Below are 20,276 nucleotides of genomic sequence, written 5' to 3' on the forward strand. Positions count from 1 at the left end.
TAGGGAAAGGTTGAATACTTAGTAAGCTCAAATAATAGTGACGAAAATACCTGACCCTATTTGTTGACCAGTTTGGTTAGGTAAGTTTAAGTTACTTGTGAATAATTAGCAGATCCTTACACAGGCAATGTTTATCATATTCACCTTGGGGTCTACTCCTGCCACTTCTTCAACTTTAGGCTGGCGGCATGTCTTTTCATGTTTCAAATGATATGTTGGCCTTTTATCTCCTGGCTTATAATGTTTGAATCTCATATGCTTTAGTACCCTATATCACAAGGACATTTTAGGAAAAAGAATTTTTATTTTTGGTGCCCTCTGGTGAAAAGACTTGCTAACTAATGTTTTGCATCCCACAGTGGTTGGGTTTTCTGTTTGTTTCATTTTGTTTTCTCTTCCAGGAAAATAAGAACCCACAGAATAGTATCAATTAATTGCAAATAATTAGGGCCTATGGTATATGTTTAATAACAGGAACACTATTCTCTTATTTTCTGCTCTGATCATATTATCCTACGGGGGATAAGGGGAGATGGAGCATTTAATAATGTTTATAGATTAATAAGGAAAATAAATATCAGTAGATCTATGGGGATAATTCCATATTTAAATACGGACCTGTTTAATAGAATGGACTACATTGGTTTTTTTTTCTTCCCACAAATTTCAAAAAAAAAAAAAAAGCTTGCTGCCTCTCCTCCCAGAGTTCAGCCCTGGGGATAACTTAGTTTATCACAAAAGAAGGTCACATTTCATCAGTGGAGCCAAGGGTGATAAAATTAGGATCTTGTGGGAGCCCTTATTTTGTTTCTGATTGTCTATTTCTTTGGCTGGGTGGTACCCAGTGGTTTCTCCCCTGCAGTTGGGTTTTTCAGGGGTCATTGGCCTCTTTCACGATCTCATAAAAAGGCTGTTACCATTTAAAGAGGCCACATCTTCCCAATCCATGTTGCTCATACCTTTTCCATTTCCTTGGCAGGCTCTTTTTCAGGAGATAAGATTTGAATGGTAAACATTATCTTAATTACAAGTCTGAATTTCTAAAGCACTTTAATTTAAAAATATAAAAGAATATATGAGACAGAGATCAATTTATAAACTACTCTCAAAGGCAGATCCCATGACACCTTCTGGCATATCCAGATTACTTGCCTACATATGTGAATTTTAATTTCGTGGCTGATTGCAATACCTAGATTATATGCTCCTAATAATTTTTTAGCAATGTAATCTTGATACAAGAGATAAATCAAGCTTATACCGATATTGTTGAATTTCTAAAGAATGGAAAGGATTGCTTTTTGCTATCTGAAAAAAACATCCTTATAAAGACTGCTGACTTTCTGGAGATTAGAATTGGAATGTCTTTTTTTTTTTTTTCTAAAAATACTGGTACAAAAAGCAGTGGTCTTTGGAGAAAATATCCTACAGTTTTTCACAGCCAAAAAGTTAGTGCAAGCCAAAAACTTTTTTTTCTTTTTTTAAGAAAAGGGGGAAGCGGTAAGCTTAGTTGCCAAGAACTCAAGTCAAGTATTCTCTGGTCTAGTGTTTGTGTTTAGCACAGATTTATCAGACTTATTTTTCTTGTGGTTAATGTTATCACTAATGTCTATTTAAAAAGTCTGTCTTAAAGGCACAATGCTTTGACTCTAAATGTTGTGCTCTGGGATCTTTTATTATAGTGCCTGGCTTACAATGTGTTAGGTGATAACAGAAACCAAAGAACTAGATCTTGTTTTGCAGAATATGGCAGACTGTGGGTTAAACTGTTTCGATAATAATGATAACCACTCTTTAGCTCATTTTCTCTTATTATTTTTTGTATTTCAGAAGTATAAGCAGCCTTTATTTTTTTACCTCCCATTTATTATTGAACACCTATTATATGCCAGCCCTGTGCTAAGTGTTCACACATGTCATCTCATTTTATTCTCGTGGTAACCCAGTGAGGTCAGTACTATTATGCTTCCTATTCGATTACACGTAAGGAAACTGAAGTATAGAGGGACTGAGGAATATATCAGAATCACATGACTAGTAATGTTTCTGAGCTGGAAACTGAACCCAAGTCTGCCTACTTACAAAGTTCTTCTTACCTTACCTTCCCTGCTCCCTCCTCAACCTCAGATATCACTAGGAAGCCACTAGGCTTTCCCCGTAGGAGCCCAGTGATTCCTCAAAACAACCTCATTTCAGATGTAGAAACTTTGACTCAGTTAAATAGGTTCTGGAAGGACATAGCTGGTGATCACAGATTCAAACTCACAGCTTTCTGATGGACACATCTCTAACTACTAAACCAACCAGTGCATCCCAGGATTACCTGGATCAGATAAGTACAACAAAAACAAATCAATTTGAAGAATGATAGAGGGCTGTTCAAGTTTTTACTTTGCCAAGTAATAACAGTATAAAATAAACCTATTGCTCCCTTTTGACAAAAGAAAGGACTTATATTACTTTTTTAAAGAAAGGACATTTTTTAAAGGTTTTATTTATTTATTATTTTTAAAAGATTTTATTTACTTGAGAGAGAGAGAGAGAGAGAGAGAGAGAGAGAGCATGAATGGGGGGAGGGGCAGAGGGAGAGGAAGAAGCCAACTCCCTGCTGAGTGGGGATTCCTGGCAGACCAGCAGGGGAGGTAGGGGGTGGGCCTTAATCCCAGGACCCTGGATCATGACCTGAGCTGAAGTGAGAGACTTATCCCACTGAGCCACTCAGGCGCCCCTATTTATTTATTTGAGAGAGAGCAAGTGAGCCTGAGTGTGAGCGGGGGGAGGGGCAGAAGGAGAAGAGAGAGAGAATCCCAATCAGACTCCACCTCAACTCGGAGCCCAGTGGTGGGGCTCCATCCCCTGACCTGAGATCATGACCCAAGCTGACCCCCCAGTGGAAGTCAGGAGCGGGTTGCTCAATCGACTAAGCCACCTAGGCACCCCAAAAAAGAGAGAAAGAGAGAAAACTGGAAGGCTTAACTTCAGAGTAAAGAAGAGTTGTTTATTATTATTATTATTTTTTAAGATTTTATTTATTTGAGAAAGAGAGAGAGATAGCGAGGGAGAGCACTGCAGAGGGGAGAGAGAGGGAGAGGGAGAAGCAGGCTCCCCGCTGAGCAGGGAGCCCGACTCAGGGCTCAATCCCAGGACATCAGGATCATGACCTGAGCCAAAAGCAGTTGCTTAACTGACTGAGCCACCCAGGTACCCCAAGAAGAGTTGTTTAAAATGAATAAATTCAACTTTATGAAAAACTTGATACTGCCTGTTTTTTTCTGATTTTGTCACAGACTGTTGACCGCGGGTTACAGATCAGTTTTTGGTAACTATCCTACACCATGCTTTCTAACAAATCCAACAACCTGTCAACTGTTAAAGAATCCTCACCCACTCGGTTGTACCCCTCTTGATTCTGTGATCTTTAGAGAGTATGATACATCTCGTATGGTGAGCTTTACTCTTGTTCATAGTTTGGTTTTATTCTGCATTAGGGTAAGCAATCTGAGGAGACCAAAGATAATTAATGATGGCTTAGTCAGTCCGCTTTCATTTTCTTCTTTTCTCTTGCTTACCTTCCAAATAATAGTTGCTTGCCTAGAATGCTTTACCATTCTAATTATCTCATTTTCTCTTTATTTCCAATTTCCTTGCCTAGGCATTCATCATGAGACTTTTGGGACCCTTGGTAGAAGGGATTTTAGAACCAGCAGTCTTTGGATTAAGTCGGGTGAAAGAGAAAAGAGGGACATCATTTCTGGGTGTGGGCAGTGCCCACCACAATGCCTTCCTTATACATAGTAGGTACTCAACAGATATTTGTTGGACCCGTGAGTCTTATTTGTAACCTAATCTGTCAATACTAACTTCTCAGATTTTATGCTATTTTTGTGTGCATGTGTAAAGCTCAAAATTTGTAGACTGTCAATTGGAATGTGGTATTAATATTATTGGATCTCCAAGTAGAGTTTCTTGAATTATAATAAGCCTCTTCTTCCCCTGGTTTTACCAGCTTTACTGTCCAGCACATGACACCTTTGCCTGTGTGGTGATGTGCTGAGGAAAGAGAACTTTTTAAGTACCCAGATTTGTAAAGATTAGAATTTGATTTTTAAACTACATGTAACTACAGCAGTTGTGTTTTCTAATATAGAATAACCCCCATGCTTACTCTGTGCATAGAACTTCATCAACTAAAGCAGTTGTCACAGTAATTAAAGGAGCTTCATTTGTGAATCCAGGGTTTAAAGGGTTTTTGAGTATCTTTTGTGTTTATTGTGTTTTTCTTTTGCAGTAAACATTCTCAGTGCCCTAATTTTGATTAATAATTATCAGTAGATGTTCTGTTTCAAATGGGAGAATACATAAGAAAAAGACTCACTCCCAATGTTTTTTTGTTGTTTCAGACCAAAATCTTGTGTCACTGAGTTCAACCATGGTGCATCCAGATTCTCCTCAGAAGTGAGGCTTTCCAAAGGACCAATGACTCTGTTCCCTGTGCCCTTTCATTTTTTCCTACTCTGTAGCTATGTCTCGATCCCGCCATGCAAGGCCTTCCAGATTAGTCAGGAGGGAAGATCTGAACAGAAAGAAAAGCACCCAGCTGAAGAAGACATCTAAGGCAGCCAACAAAAATGTGGCATCAGTCAAGACTGTGAGCCCCGGAAAATTAAAACAATTAATTCAAGAAAGAGATGTTAAGAAAAAAATAGAACCCAAACCACCTATGCCAGTCAGAAGCCTTCTGACAAGAGCTGGAGCAGCACGAATGAATTTGGATAGGACTGAGGTTCTTTTTCAGAACCCAGAATCCTTAACTTGCAATGGGTTTACAATGGCTCTCCGAAGCACCTCTCTTAGCAGGCGACTCTCCCAACCTCCAGTGATCATAGCCAAACCCAAGAAAGTTCCACCTCCTAAAAATTTAGAAAAGCAACATGGATGTGATTATAATGTAGTTGCTGACATGGGAGTAAAACACTCAGAAAATGAATCAGTTCCAACACAAGTTCCCCTAATTGCTCCTGATGTAGAGAATCTAATTGGTGTTCAGAATGCAACTTTAATTAAAGGTGAGAGCCAAGACACAACCCAGTCTTGGTCCCAAAGGGTGGAGGATTCCAAAATAAATATTTCCACTCAGAGTGACCCTGCAGTAGAGATCCTTTCTGGGTCATCGGAAGAGACATGTGGTGGTGAAGGACTGTTCTCTAAAGAGACATTGAATGCTATCAGTGACTCCCCTAGACTGTTTGCTCAGGACACTCTGTGTGCTCCTTTGCTCCAAAGAGCAGCCCTCAAGGTTACTTACGAAGGAAACTCTAGCATTCAGTTAGAAGATTTGGGTTCACGAGTAGAATCTCTTAAGCTATCTGATGCTTACCTGGATCCCATCAAAAGTGAACGTAATTGCTACCCCACCTCAAGCTTTAATAAGGTTATACCTGAATTGGACCTTAGAAACTGTTTGTCCATTGGTGGGTCAATATATCCTACCTCATTAATAAAACTCCTCTTGGCAAGCTCAGAACAAGAAACCCTTGGTGCTAAACCAGATCATCAAGAGGCACTCAAAGCTATCCCAGAGCAACAGGAAATTCCTGATACCACCCCTATCATAGGACAGGCTTTTAGTGCTATCCCACATCGATGGGAAGTTCCTGGTGATAACATAATTCATGGGGAGGCTCTGGATGAGACCGCAGACCCACCAGTGATGCCTGGTGCTATTCCAGTCCAAGGAGAGGTCTTCGGTGCTATCCTAGACCAGCAAATCCTCAGAATGGGTGGTGGTACTGCCTCAGACCCACCTATCTTTCTTCCTGCTCCTCTAAACCCAATTGCTACCTATAATGCTCTCCCAGAATGGCTTGAGCCCCAGAGCACTGTTTCATATGGGCTTGAGGTCCAGGGCGCTGTGCAGATTTTGCCTTTGGGCTCAGGTCACACTCCTCAGCCATCATCAAACTCAGAGATAAGTTCGGTACCTCCAATAATGACTATTAGCAATATAGAAAATGAGAAGCAGGTTCATATAAGCTTTCTGCCAGCCAACACTCAGGGGGTCCTCCCAAGAGCCCCTGAGCGAGGACTCGTCCATGCTTCCCAGGGCATTACCCAACTTTCCCAGGCTGGTGCCAGCACATTGGAAGGAGGGAGCTCCCAGATCAGCATGACCAGTGTGGTTGACATCAACACCACAGTGGTGTCTAGGCCAGTGTCACTCGCCAGTACCTCCTCTTCTCCTTCCTATACAACTTTGCTACCTACTTTGGAAAAGAAGAAACGAAAGCGCTGTGGGGTCTGTGAGCCCTGCCAGCAGAAGACCAATTGTGGTGAATGTACTTACTGCAAGAACAGAAAGAACAGCCATCAAATCTGTAAGAAAAGGAAATGTGAAGAGCTGAAAAAGAAACCATCCGTCCTTGTGCCTTTGGAGGTGAGTAAACCCCCATGGGCTGCGAGATGCCCATGAGGCTCTGTAGAGTGATCTGTGCAGAGACTAGGTGATTCAATATTACATCCTTTTACTCTGGTAACATTTTATATTATCTATAGGAGTTTGTGGATCAACCCGAAATATGTCTTGTGCAGTGAGTGATATATTAGCTTATTTTTAGAATTTGTCTCAGAAAACTAGAACATAAAAGTTTTTCCATTACAGGATTTGATGGAGACAGGGAAATGACATGAAGTGTGGTTTTGCAAAGATTTCCACTATGCCTTATTTTGGCTAGTTGTGTGTCTTTTGGAAGTTACAGATTTAACTTAAATTTAAATTAAGAGTGGAACAAAATCATTAACTCCCTTGCAGCTTGAGGAACCAGTGGAATTAAACTTCTATTCTTTTGAAAGAATAAAACTGTCTCTATCCTTAATTTTGAAACTTTGCCTTGGAAGGTAAATAAAGCTTTCATCTTAACTTTTGGCAAGTGATGTCCACCTGCTTCACATATCCCATGTGGTTGTTAGGATTATCAGAAGTTCAAAATGGTTTGTAAACTCTGAAGTGATACATAAACATTGGTTCCCATTATTACAGTTTATGAATCTAAGGTACTAAAAATATTGGTTGGCTTTGACATTTTAAAGGATTTTATGGGGCACCTGGGTGGCTCAGTCAGTTAAGCATCTGCCTTCAGCTCAGGTCATGATCCCAGAGTCCCGGGATCGAGCCCTGTGTTGGGCTCCCTGCTCATCGGGGAGCCTGCTTCTCCCTCTGCCTCTTACTACCACTCCCCTTGTGCTCTCTCTCTCAAATAAATAAATAAATAAAATCTTAAAAAAAAAACAAAATAAAGGATTTTATGGAACTTGGTTAATACTTGATTATCAGACCTTTAAAATACATGCCAACTATGGTGTTATGATTTTTAGATCACTCATTTGAAGTTATGCTTATTTTGTGACTGCTATGAATACAGGTATAGTAGAATAGATTAATTTAAAAGTATTGTGAACTTAAACTTAGTCATTCTTTTTTATTTCACTCTTAAATTACCTGTCCCAAAATGCTGACTTTCTATTTGACCCATTGCAAATGAGATCAGACATTTAACTGATCAGGTATTAACGGGCATTTGAGGTGTTTCTAAAATATTCTGTTATTACAAACCTTACTGCAATGAATAATTTTTACTGAAGTCACTTCACATATGTGGGCGTGGCCAGTAAGCAACTTAATGGTTTACAAACATACATCTAAAACACTAGCAGCAATATCTTACAGCAGAGAGACCTCCCTTGTAAGTTCCTGATTTGTAACATTGCCAGATGGCACCATTGCTGAAAGTACTCACTTGATCTCTAATAGATATAATCGAATTTGTTCTCTTTTTTCCTAAACCTGCTCCTTTTTTTGCATTACATATTTGGCTTAATGACTAGCCATCTACGTGGTCACCCAAAATGGAAAATTCATTCACCTTTATGCCTTCCTCTCACTCTTCTAGATTTCTTGTTATATGAGATCTGAGCACTCCTACCTCTCCATTTTCTTGGCTACTTCTGTAGTTGATGCCTTTGTCCTTTACTGGGACAATTTCAGTGTTCTCTCTGTTATCAGCAAGTATTTACTGTACTTCCTCTCCAGGTTGTGCACTGGGGATATAGTTGTGAGTGTCCCAGCTAGAAGAGAAGTCCGGATGTTGAACAATAACCTCTTAAGTGCAGTTTAAGTTTTCTTTCTAAAACCCTGATGATTCTCCTACTTAAATACATTTAGTGCTCTTCTCTATGTGTGATATATCTCACTCAGAACAAAACAAAACAAAAATAGAGAAGACCTCTTTGTGCCTTCCAAGTATAGATGAAGCCTAGCTTTTTTTTTTTTTTTTTTGTGAGAGAGGGAGGAGGAGAGGGGTTGGGGGAGGGGTAAAGAGAGAGGGGGGGGGAGAGAGAGAATCTCAAGCAGACTCCCCACTGAGCACGGAGCCCGATGTCGGTCATGATCCCATGACCTGAGATCATGATTTGAGCCCAAATCAAGAGTCAGATACTTAACCCACTGAGCCACCCAGATGCCCCCCAAAAGATCACTTTCATCACTTACAAAGTTGATTCTGAAGAATCTATTAAGTTGTCCTTATACTGAACTCTGGCAGCAAATAGACCTACCCATCCAAAACCCAGCCACAAGTTCATGGAGAGGCAGAGGAGAACACAGGGAACACTGCTCCGAGGGAAGTTCATTCTGAGAGAGCAAAGAACAGTTGTATACTCTTGTTTCTGGTTTCTTTGCTCATGCTTAGAAAAAGCATACTTACCATGTTTAAGTAATGTTGCTTATATAGTTATTCATTTTTATTGCAGTATAGTGTTCCATTCTGTGTTTATATCACAATACATTAATACATTCTACTGTTTATTTTTTTAATTTTTAAAAAATATTTTATTTATCCATTTGTCACAGATAGAGAGAACACAAGCAGGGGGAGTGGCAGGCAGAGGGAGAAGCAGGCTTCCTGCTGAGCAGGGAGCCTGATGTAGAACTCGATCCCAGGACCCTGGGATCATGACCTGAGCCGAAGGCAGAAGCTTAACTGACTGAGCCACCCAGGCGTCCCTAATCCATTCTACTGTTAATATACACATTATCATAAATGTCTTTTGGTAAATATATGTGTGCATTCTAGTGAATAGATTCCTAGGAGTGGAATTGCTGGGTCATAGAATACGTATGTTTAGCTCTCATGGATATTATTCAGCAGCTGTGGTTGTCCCAATTAAGATTCATCAGTAGTGTTTGTTCCACTGTTCCACTAGCTCCACATCCTTGCCAACACTTGATATTTTCTGTCTTGTTTTACTTGAATCTTTTTGTTGGGTGTGTAGCGGCATCACTACATTGGACTAATGAAATTGAGCTGCTACTTCTTTGCTTCTTAGTCATTTGGATATTGTCTTTGTCCATTTTGGGTTTTTCTGCCTTTTCATTATTGGTTTATAAGAGTTCATTACATTTTATTGATACAAATTTTTTGTTGAATATATGATTGCTGATATCTTTACTTATTCCATGACAGCTTTTCACTCACTTTATCCTGGCTTTTAATGAACAGAAAGTTTTAACTTTAATTTCCAATTTACCAAAGCTTTCCTTTATGTCCTGGTTAAGAAAATTTTGTCTATTTTTTGCCAGTTCCAAGGTCATGAAGATGTTCTCTTTTGCTTCCTTCTTTTTTAAGATTTTATTTATTTGTTTGACAGAGAGACACAGCGAGAGAGGGAACACAAGCAGGGGGAGTGGGAGAGGGAGAAGCAGGCTCCCCGCTGAGCAGGGAGCCAGATGCGGGCCTCAATCCCAGGACCCTGGGATCATGACCTGAGCCGAAGACAGATTCTTAACTGACTGAGCTACCCAGGCATCCCTCTTTTGCTTCCTTCTTAAAAAGTTAATTTTTTAAGCCTTTCACATTTAGGTGTAAAGTATATCTGGAATTGACTTCTGTGTCTGGTGTGAGGAGTCAAGATTGATTCTTTTTTATATGGATCTCTAATTGACTGGCACCATTACTGAAATGACCATCCTTCCCGTTACTACAATCTCATCCATGTCATAAATCAGGTGATTGATTAATTCTGGGTCTACTTCTAGACTCTGTTTCATTGGTCCTTTTGTCTATCCTTGTGTCTAAACTCATCGTCAGTAGGCTTTATAACTGTTAACTGGTAGTATAAGTCCTTCAGCTTTGTTCTTCAATAGTGATTTGTGCTATTTTTATTGTTCTTTGCATTTTCATTAACATTTTGAATCAGCTTGTAAATTTCCACGAAAACTCTGCTGGGATTTTATTGTGATTATGTTGAACCTATACATCAGTTTGGAAAGACTGGCATTTTTATAATATTGAAACTTGCAGTTCATGACCATGGTATACCTTGATATATGTCATTTAATTTCTTTCAGTAATATTTTGTAGTTTTCAATAAGGAGTTATTTCATTTGTTTTATTACTAGGTATTTGATATTTTTATTCCTAGGTGCTTGATATAGCCCTAGATATTTGATAGTTTTTTAGAATATTTATGATACTAGTATTAATGATTGAAGGCCATTTGCTTTGGTAACAAGAATACTGCTAAGCAAACATATATATATATATTTTTAAAGATTTTATTTATTTATTTTCACAGAGAGAGAGATAGCGAGAGCAGGAACACAAGCAGGGGGAGTGGGAGAAGGAGAAGCAGGCTCCTTGCTGAGCAGAGAGCCCAATTTGGGGCTCAATCCCAGGACCCTGGGGTCATGACCTGAGCTGAAGGCAGATGCTTAATGGCTCAGCCACCAGGCACCCCTAAGCAAATATATTTCACGTATTTGTATGTTTCTTACATCAGAATTATTTTACTTATTGAGAGCTGGATGAGAAATAGAAAATACATTTACAGTTTTAAAATACTAATATCTTTGTTACTGCTTATATTAAACAAGTATACACTTCAAAAACAATTGTTAGAATTATTTTTCTAAAATATACTTAGCATATGCTATCTCTCAGTAAGTTAATTACTGTTGTCTGAGAGAAGTGAAAACAGTTTTTTACTTACCTTTTTTGGTCATAGATTACATTTTTGTCTCCCACAAAAACAGAATTTTTTTTATGTACAACAGGTGGTTAGAGAGTCTCCCCAGAGATATCTTTTGGCCAAGAGATAAAATGGTATTTTTCTGCCAGGTTTAGTTCAGATTACTTTCTCTATATTAAAAAATATAGATAATTAAAGCCACTAACTTTATAATTCATAGGCATCTAAGAATTTGCTCTTGGCTAGGTATACCTCAAATGTATTTGTAATTTACCATTTCAAGACATATTTTAAGTCATATAGGATTGTTTTCCTAATTATTGTATAATGTTAGAAATGGGAAGAAAAAGGGAAGGGGGTGCTTTTTAGAGACCTACAGAGTAGGTGTATGATCAGGTTACACTTTTGCAAATAATTTTTAGTATGTATAAAAACAAAAGTAAACAAACATGTAGATATGCTTCTGAGGGCAGAGTATTGAATTATATATCTGTAGCTTGATGATTTGGGTATAGTACATCACACGTTTAATAAACCAAATGACTAAGTGAGCAGTTAGTGAGTTGGTTGCCAAAGTGAAAAAAATCTCTTATATTTACTCTAGTTAATAAGTTTTCCCAAAATATTGAAGGGTATTATTTGTTTGGTTATATTATTATTATTAATTTAAGTCTTTTAAAAATGTATTTATTTATTTATTTGAGAGAGAGAGCTTGTGCATGTGAGCGGAGGGAATGGAGGGGCCGAGGGAGAAGGAGAGAGAGAATCCTAAGCAGGCTTCTCACCCAGTGCATGAGCCCGATCCGGGGCTTGATCTCATGACCCTGAGATCATGACCTGAGCCAAAACCCAAGAGTCAGATGCCTAACTGACTGAGCCACCCAGGCACCCTATTTTTTTCAAGATTTTATTTATTTATTTATTTATTTTTAAAGATTTTATTTACTTATTTGAGAGAGAGAGACAGAGCACAAGATGGGGGAGGGTCAGAGGGAGAAGCAGACTCCCTGCTGAGCAGAGAGCCCTATGTGTGGCTCAGTCTTGGGACTCCAGGATCATGACCTGAGCCGAAGGCAGTCACTTAACCAACTGAGCCACCCAGGTGCCCCCAAGACTTTTTATTTTTAAATAATCTCTATACCCAGTGTGGGGCTCAAGTTTACAACCCTGAGATCGATGAGTCACATTCTTTGCTGACTGAGCCAGCCAGACACCCCTGTTGGGTTAAAATAAATAGCACTGCACTAGAAAACACTGTAAAATGTGCTATTTGTTACCATGCTATCTTCTGAGCTAATGCACATTCTACCTGGAAAAATAATAATACCTCCAAAGGTTGTGCTTGAAAAACTATAAAAGTTCAGTAGTAGTATATGATACAAACTGAACTGCTGACTGTTCATTGTTTTATGAATAGTGTAATAACAGACTAGTTCCGGAGATACCACTTCAGAATTGGTTGGCATACTTGTTTTTATTTTATTTTATCCATTTTAGTGGGAGTGGGGTGGGACAAGACTCTCCTGGAGAGTGCTTTTTTTTATTTTAATTTTTTCATTTATTTTCAAGATTTTATTTAGAGAAAGAGTACACATGTGAGTGCTTGCCCGTGCATGGGCGAGGGCAGAGATGGAAGGATATGGACAGGCAGACTCCACACTCAGCCTGGAGCCAACTGGGTGCTCAATCCCACGACCCCAAGATCATCACCTGATCTGAAATCAATAGTCCGACATTAACTGAGCCACCCAAGCGCCCCTGGCCACTGCTTTTTCAGTGTTTTTAAAGTCAGGTCTCATTTTGGTTTATGTTGTGTATGTCATATGGAACAAATTTTTGCCTCCAACTCCTTAAATTGAGGGCAGATGCTCTATGTCCTTAAATATGCCTTTAAGGAATCTCTTTGGATCACTACTGAGACTTCTGTAGCATGCCTCACCACACAGCTGACTATAGGGGGAAAAACTGTATGGTGTCTAGGATCCTTGCTTGTGTAAACCCCAGATATGTCAACAAAAACCATGCTGACTTTGATGGGTTCTGACCTGTGGGTGTTAATTTCTGGAATCTTGTCAATATGGTTCAAATCTTACCTTGTCATTTTGTGTATATCATCTTATCCAAGAAGGAAAGCTTGTGAAACTGCTTAACACCTTCATCTAGTGTTTGCATAATCCAGATTATACTGTTATATAATGTATACAACATTATATACATTATATGTAGTATGGTACATGTTTACTTTGCCATAGAACTTAACTCCATATCTCTCTTTGTTGGTCAACCTCTGTTTTTCGTTTTGTTTTGTTTTTATTACAGAGTAGTATTTTAAGAGTTGATGGTTTCAAAGCTGCAACATTCATTCTCCTTGTAAAGTAGCCAGTCATTGTTGCACTATGATGGATGTACAAGGAAGAGAGAAGGCGAGATCTTATCTTTTTGCGTTATTATTATACTAAAATAAGACACAGCTAGCAAATGAATCAAACTAATCAAACCAATTCAGGTCATTACTTTGATAATGACACTCAGTGTTCGAGTCATGAGTATCCAGAAAGTCTTGGCTAATTATCATTAGCTCTTCATGTCTGCTATGTAAAAAAACAAAATATAATCTTGCTCATTTCTGATTTAATTATTTTTTATTAATCCCGAGTCACAGGGGCACTGGGCTGCCTCAGTCAGAAGAGCATGCTAATCTTGATCTCAGGGTTGTGAGTTCAAGCCCCATGTTGGGGTAGAGATTACTTAAAAAAATAGTAATAAGCAAAAAAAAATACTGAGCCAGAGTTTTTATTTTTTTATTTTTATTTTTATTTTTTTTAAAGATTTTATTTATTTATTTGAGAGAGAGAGAGAATGAGAGATAGAAAGCACGAGAGGGAAGAGGGTCAGAGGGAGAAGCAGACTCCCCGCTGAGCAGGGAGCCCGATGTGGGACTCGATCCCGGGACTCCAGGATCATGACCTGAGCCGAAGGCAGTCGCTTAACCAACTGAGCCACCCAGGCGCCCCAGAGTTTTTATTTTTTATTTTTTATTTTTTTGGGGGGAGGCGCAGAGGGAGAGGGAGAGAAAGAGTCCTTTTTGTTTTAAAGATTTTATTTATTTATTTCAGAGAGAGAGAACACTCGCACTTGAGCTGCCTGAGGTTGGGAGGGAGAGAGAGAATCCCAAGTAGACTTCTGGCTGAGCACAGAGCCTGACCCGGGGCTCAATCTCACGACCCCAAAGATCATTACCTGAGCTAAAACCAAGAGCCCTATGCTCAACCTACTGAACCACTGTAGGCGCCCCGGAGAGAGGGACTCTTAAGCAGGCTCCACACCCAGTGTGTGCTCAACATGGAGCTCAGTCTCACAACCCTGAGATTATGACCTGAGCCAAAATCAAGCTGGACACTTACCCAGCTGAACGACCCAGGTGCCCCTGAGTAACAGTTTTTAAAACAAAGTCATAATGTTCTCCTACAGAAAGAAAAGTGATTAGAAGTGAAATGTTTGTTTATTTATTTATTATTTTTTATAAATTATGTGTTTAAATTACTTTAAAGCCCAAGCCTAGGATTTAGGAGGTACTGGCACATGATAGGTGCTCAATAAATGTTTGGTGAGGGGCGCCTGGGTGGCTCAGTTGGTTAAGCGACTGCCTTCAGCTCAGGTCATGATCCTGGAGTCCTAGGATCGACTCCCGCATTGGGCTCCCTGCTCAGCGGGGAGTCTGCTTCTCCCTCTGACCATCCCCCTTCTCGTGTTCTCTCTCTCATTCTCTTTCTCTCAAATAAATAAATAAAATCTTGAAAAAAGAATAAATGTTTGGTGAACAAATGATTCAATGAATGAATGAAAAAATGAAAATCTTATAAAAAATGTTAAGATTTCCACACATTTCGCACATACCAGTGTATCTTTTTATTTTGTTTTATTTATGTATTTATTTAAAGATTTTATTTTATTTTTATTTATTTGAGAGAGAGCACGAGCAGGGGGAGGGAGAGGGGCATGGGAGAGGCAGACTCCCCACTGAGCAGGGAGCTGGATGTGGGGCACAGTCCCTGGACCCAGAGATCATGACCTGAGCCAAAGGCAGACGCTTACCTGACTGAGCCACCCAGGTGCCCTTGATTTTGTTTTTTAAAAGATTTTATTTTTAAGGGGCACCTGGGTGGCTCAGTCGTTTAGCGTCTGCCTTCGGCTCAGGTAATGATCCCAGTGTCCTGGGATCGAGCCCCGCATCGGGCTCCCTGCTCCGCGGGAAGCCTGCTTCTCTCTCTCCCACTCCCCCTGCTTGTGTTCCCTCTCTCGCTGTCTCTCTCTCTGTCAAATAAATAAATAAAATCTTGAAAAAAAATTTTATTTTTAAGTAATCTCTGTACCCAATGTGGAGCTAGAACTTAAAACCCTGAGATCAAGAGTCCCAGGATCTATTGACCCAGCCAGCCAGATGCCCTCAATGTATCTTTTTAAAAAGCACAGTGCGGGGTGCCTCGGTGGCTCATTTGGTTAAGCGACTGCCTTCGGCTCAGGTCGTGATCCTGGAGTCCTGGGATCGAGTCCCACATCGGGCTCCCTGCTCAGCGGGGAGCCTGCTTCTCCCTCTGACCCTCTTCCCCCTCGTGCTATCCTTCATTCTCTCTCTCTCTCAAATAAATAAATAAAATCTTTAAAAAAAAAAAGCACACTGCAAATCATCATTATATCCTATATGTACTTAATATATTATCTTCACAACTAATACCCCAAAGCATTTTGGGTTTTTTTCTATGAATGTCATTTTCAAGTACCAAAGATTAGGATCATGGGATATCCATAACAGAAATTCAAGTAGAGGACTTGAAAAAAAGGCTTTTAGTAACACAGACAGTGCTTTTTATTTTATTTTATTTTATTATTATTATTTTTAAAGATTTTATTTATTTATTTGACAGGGAGAGAGACAGCGAGAGCAGGAACACAAGCAGAGGGAGTGGGAGAGGGAGAAGCAGGCTTCCCGCGGAGCAGGGAGCCCGATGCGGGGCTCGATCCCAGGACCCCGGGATCATGACCTGAGCCGAGGGCAGACGCTTAACGACCAAGCCACCCAGGTGCCCTAGACAGTACTTTTTAAAATATGTGTTGAAAGAGCTGCTACCTATGTTGCTTAAAATTATTGGCATATGCACTTGTGATTGTGAGTGATACCATGATGCAAAGTTTGAACAGCTCAAAATCATGTAATTTTCTAATTGTAAATGGAAAAACAGTTCTAGAAGGATACCTACCAAACAAAACTGTTGAAAGTGTTTACCTCTAAAGATAGGGTTTTTGCATGGAGGAAGGGCATATTAGGAAATATGTGATTTTAAATTTTTACTTAAATTTTTCTATGTGGTTTGGATTTTTATATAATGAACTTATGTTACTTTAAAAAGTAATGCAGCATACTAAGTCAAAGTTATATAATTTCCATTTAGAAAGTTTAGGAGCAGAAAAAAAATAAACTATAATTCTACTACTTAGAGGCAACAGTCATGGATATATTGGCATATTTGCTTCCAGTATTTTTTTCTGCATTTAAAAAATAACATAGCTGAAGTTAAATGTGTTTCTTCTCCTTTTTTCATATTTTCCCTTGTAATTAACATTTTATAAAGATTTAAAAACTGTGCAAAATACTCTTTTAGGCAAATGAACATAACCCTACTAAATTATTTTTCATTGCTGACTGCTTCAATCTCTTACAGTTTTTTGTATGATAGTGAACTTTTTTCAGGATAAATCTTGGTTTACATTTCAGATTATTTTCTTGACACTGGAATCATTAGTCCTTCATTTCATGCTAAAAGTATTAGCATAACCAAAATATTTAGTGTTTTTCTTTTTTTTTAAAGATTTTATTTATTTATTTGAGAGAGAGAGAATGAGAGACAGAGAGCATGAGAGGGAAGAGGGTCAGAGGGAGAAACAGATTCCCTGCTGAGCAGGGAGCCCGATGCGGGACTCGATCTTGGGACTCCAGGATCATGACCTGAGCCGAAGGCAGTCGCTTAACCAACTGAGCCACCCAGGCGCCCTATTTAGTGTTTTTCTAATGAGTTTTTGCCTAATGGTTTCTAAATCTTTACCACTTTTGGAAACCAAGGTTTGTATTTATAGTACATGTATTTTTTGGAAAGTCAGGTTTATTTTCTTCTCCGAAAATGAGAAGCTGAAGTTTCTATTACATTCTTTTTGTTTAACACATCTTAGTTGCCTTCTCAAAGATGGTGATTGAGGTAGCATTTCAGCATATCTCCTAACTAATGACTGGATATTAGCCAGATCAAATTAGGTACTTGGTGAACTTTTAGCTACCACGGAAAAACCAGAATTTTAAAATTACTATTATTTTTTAAAAAGATTTTATTTATTTATTTGACAGAGAGAGACACAGCGAGAGAGGGAACACAAGCAGGGGGAGTGGGAGAGGGAGAAGCAGGCTTCCCGCAGAGCGGGGAGCCTGATGTGGGGCTCGATCCCAGGACCCTGGGATCATGACCTGAGCTGAAGACAGACGCTTAACCATTGAGCCACCCAGGCGCCCCTAAAATTACTATTATTATATTAGATTAGTTTTTTAGTCCTGCTAAACTTTCCACGTATTTTTTTGGTTGCTAGAGAAGAATTCCTAAGATGAATTTGATCTTAGTTTGAATGATCCCAACACTCATACAATATTTCAGTAATCATAAAAATAGAACTTATACATTAGATTTTTTTAAAGATTTATTTATTTATTTTCGAGAGAGAGTGAGGGGGATGGGCAGAGGGAAAGAAACTCAAGTAGACTTCTGGCTGAGTGGGGAGCCCCCTGGGGGGCTCTGTCTCACAACGCTGAGATCATGATCTGAGCCAAAATCAAGAGGCAGCCACTCAACCGAATGAGCCACCCAGGCGCCCTACACTGGAGGTTTTTTAATATGGATGGCCTTTAGTATTCTGTGATCCCATTCCCTCAAAATTTTATGCAACATATATATATATGTTATGCCAGTATGGCTAACATACAGTGTTATATTAGTTTGCAACATATTATTTTTATGTACATTTTTCTGGAGAGATGGTCCATAGTTTTTATTAGATTTCATAGAAATGTAAGTCATGTCTTCCACTCCCCAAAAGAAAAATATGTAAGAGAATCACACCACTCCTTTAAGGCACTGAAGGAATGAAATTGAGAAGTGTTCCTAGGGTTCAAGAAAAAGCGGTTATACTGAGTTTTGCTATTCCAAGTGGTCATCAGTGTGAGGTTGGATCTATTTGTAACATTGTGCCAGACCTGGGAAGGAGGGATGCCATACAGAGCAGTAGTGATGTCTATAAAAGGCCTGGCAGTGTGCCTGCTACATACTAGGTGCCTAAAGGTGGTGGTTGTTATATCCTTGAAGAGATTTGTATATTCATTTCATTACTTTCAGCCATTTCCCTCTTGCCACTTGATTCATGTTATTTAGAGCAAAGTAATTGAAGTCCTCATAAGTAGCCAGTACACACCATTTTGTAACATCTGCAAAAGCATTTTTCCTGCAGGAGGATTAAGGTGTCTTATGAGTGAATTGGTTTCACTGTTCCCATGTGATACAGAATTATAGTTGTGGTTTCCAGTGAGACAACGATGGTACAGTTATTTTCTTGCCTTTGTATAATGAGAGGGTTTTAGTGTTTCTGCTGTATTCTAGACATTTACACTGCGCAGCTTGTTTTCATATCAGATTTCATATGCAACACCATTCTGTGGTGAGTTTTCTGTTAAAGAGCAAAAGCAGGATCAAGGCAAAGGAAGTGGGAAGATAAGACAGTGGAAGTCCACAGTTTATGCAAAGCATGAAATTTTGGATGGAGTCGATAGAGTTTAGATTCAGAAAGAAAAGTGTGTGCATGGGGGGAGGTGGTGCACCTGGGTGGCTCAGTCGGTTGGGCGTCAGCCTTCAGCTCCGGTCTTGGTCTCCAGGTCCTGGGATGGAGCCCCACATCAGGCTCCCTGCTCAGTGGGGAGCCTGCTTCTCCCTCTCCCTCTGCCCCTCTGCTCTCTTTACGTGCGTGCTCTCTCTCTCTCTCACTCTTATCTCAAATAAATAAAAAATCTTAAAAAAAAGAACAGTGTGTGTGTGTGTGTGTTCTATACCTGCAGGAATAAGTAACTTGTCTAGGAGTTAATTCAGAATTGTAGGGAGATTGGTCTACTAGGCAACATAGAAATTAAAATTCCTCCTTTATTCACCTAATTCCATTTTCTGGTGCATTATGAGATGTTAAAACAAACAAAAATCAATAAAACAAGGAAAACATAGCTTTTCTGTCTTTTTTCAAAGAACTTATAACTTAGGGAACTCTGTCTTCATTGCTCATTAAGTACATAAGATTTTGACGAAATTTAAATTTCTTTGACTTGAAATAGGAAATTGGCAAAGGAAAGAAAGAAGAAAGAATGAACATTTATTGAGGGTCTACTATGGACCAGACACTGCTAAAAGGCTTAATATTATCATATTCGATCCTGACAGTGACTGATATATAAGTATTAGGACTGTCATTTTGTGGACTGGGAAATAGAAACCCACTTTAAAAATTGTGTTTAATTCTCCATGGCTAACAAGTAGTAGAGGCACTTTTTTCACTGTGATAAAGGAGAATTAATCTCTTTTTTTAAAAAAATGGAGATAGAGTTCACATAATAAAATTCACTCTTTTTTTTTTAAGATTTTATTTATTTATTTGACAGAGACACAGTGAGAGAGGGAACACAAGCAGGGGGAGAGGGAGAGGGAGAAGCAGGCTTCCCGCTGAGCAGAAAGCCCGATGTGGGCTCGATCCCAGGACCTGGGATCATGACCTGAGCTGAATGCAGACACTTAACGACTGAGCCACCCAGGTGCCCCCAAAATTCACTCTTTTAAGAGTGCACAAGTCAGTGATTTTTTTAATATATTTACAAGGTTGTGCAACCATCACCACAATCTAACGCTGGAACATTTTCATTATTCCATTAGAAATCCTATGCCACTCAGCAGTCACTCCATTCTCCCCTCCCCCAGCTCCTGGCAACCACTAATCTCCTTTTTGTCTCTGTGGATTTGCCTATTCTGGACATTTCATGTAAATGGAATCATACAGTATTTGGTCTTTTGTGTCTGGCTTCTTTCACTTAGCATAATGCTTTCAAAGTTCATCCATGTTGTACCATATATCAGTACTTTGTTCCCTTTTATGGCTGAATAATATTTCATTGTATGAATAAA

The 20,276-nt window shown here is 39.2% G+C and overlaps 1 protein-coding gene across 1 annotated transcript in view; it reads left to right on the plus strand.

The window, feature by feature from the left end:
• The first annotated feature begins 3,665 nt into the window (after positions 1–3,665).
• TET1 (tet methylcytosine dioxygenase 1) overlaps positions 3,666–20,276 on the plus strand; it is a 127,394-nt gene continuing 110,783 nt past the window's right edge. Inside the window, exons 1-2 of the mRNA XM_027589225.2 lie at positions 3,666–3,794; positions 4,401–6,433. Coding sequence (XP_027445026.1) covers positions 4,523–6,433 — 1,911 coding nt within the window. The 5' untranslated portion in view covers positions 3,666–3,794; positions 4,401–4,522. The remainder of the gene's footprint in view (positions 3,795–4,400; positions 6,434–20,276) is intronic.

The sequence above is a fragment of the Zalophus californianus genome, chromosome 15 (genome assembly GCF_009762305.2).
Source record: "Zalophus californianus isolate mZalCal1 chromosome 15, mZalCal1.pri.v2, whole genome shotgun sequence".
Lineage (NCBI taxonomy): Eukaryota > Metazoa > Chordata > Mammalia > Carnivora > Otariidae > Zalophus > Zalophus californianus.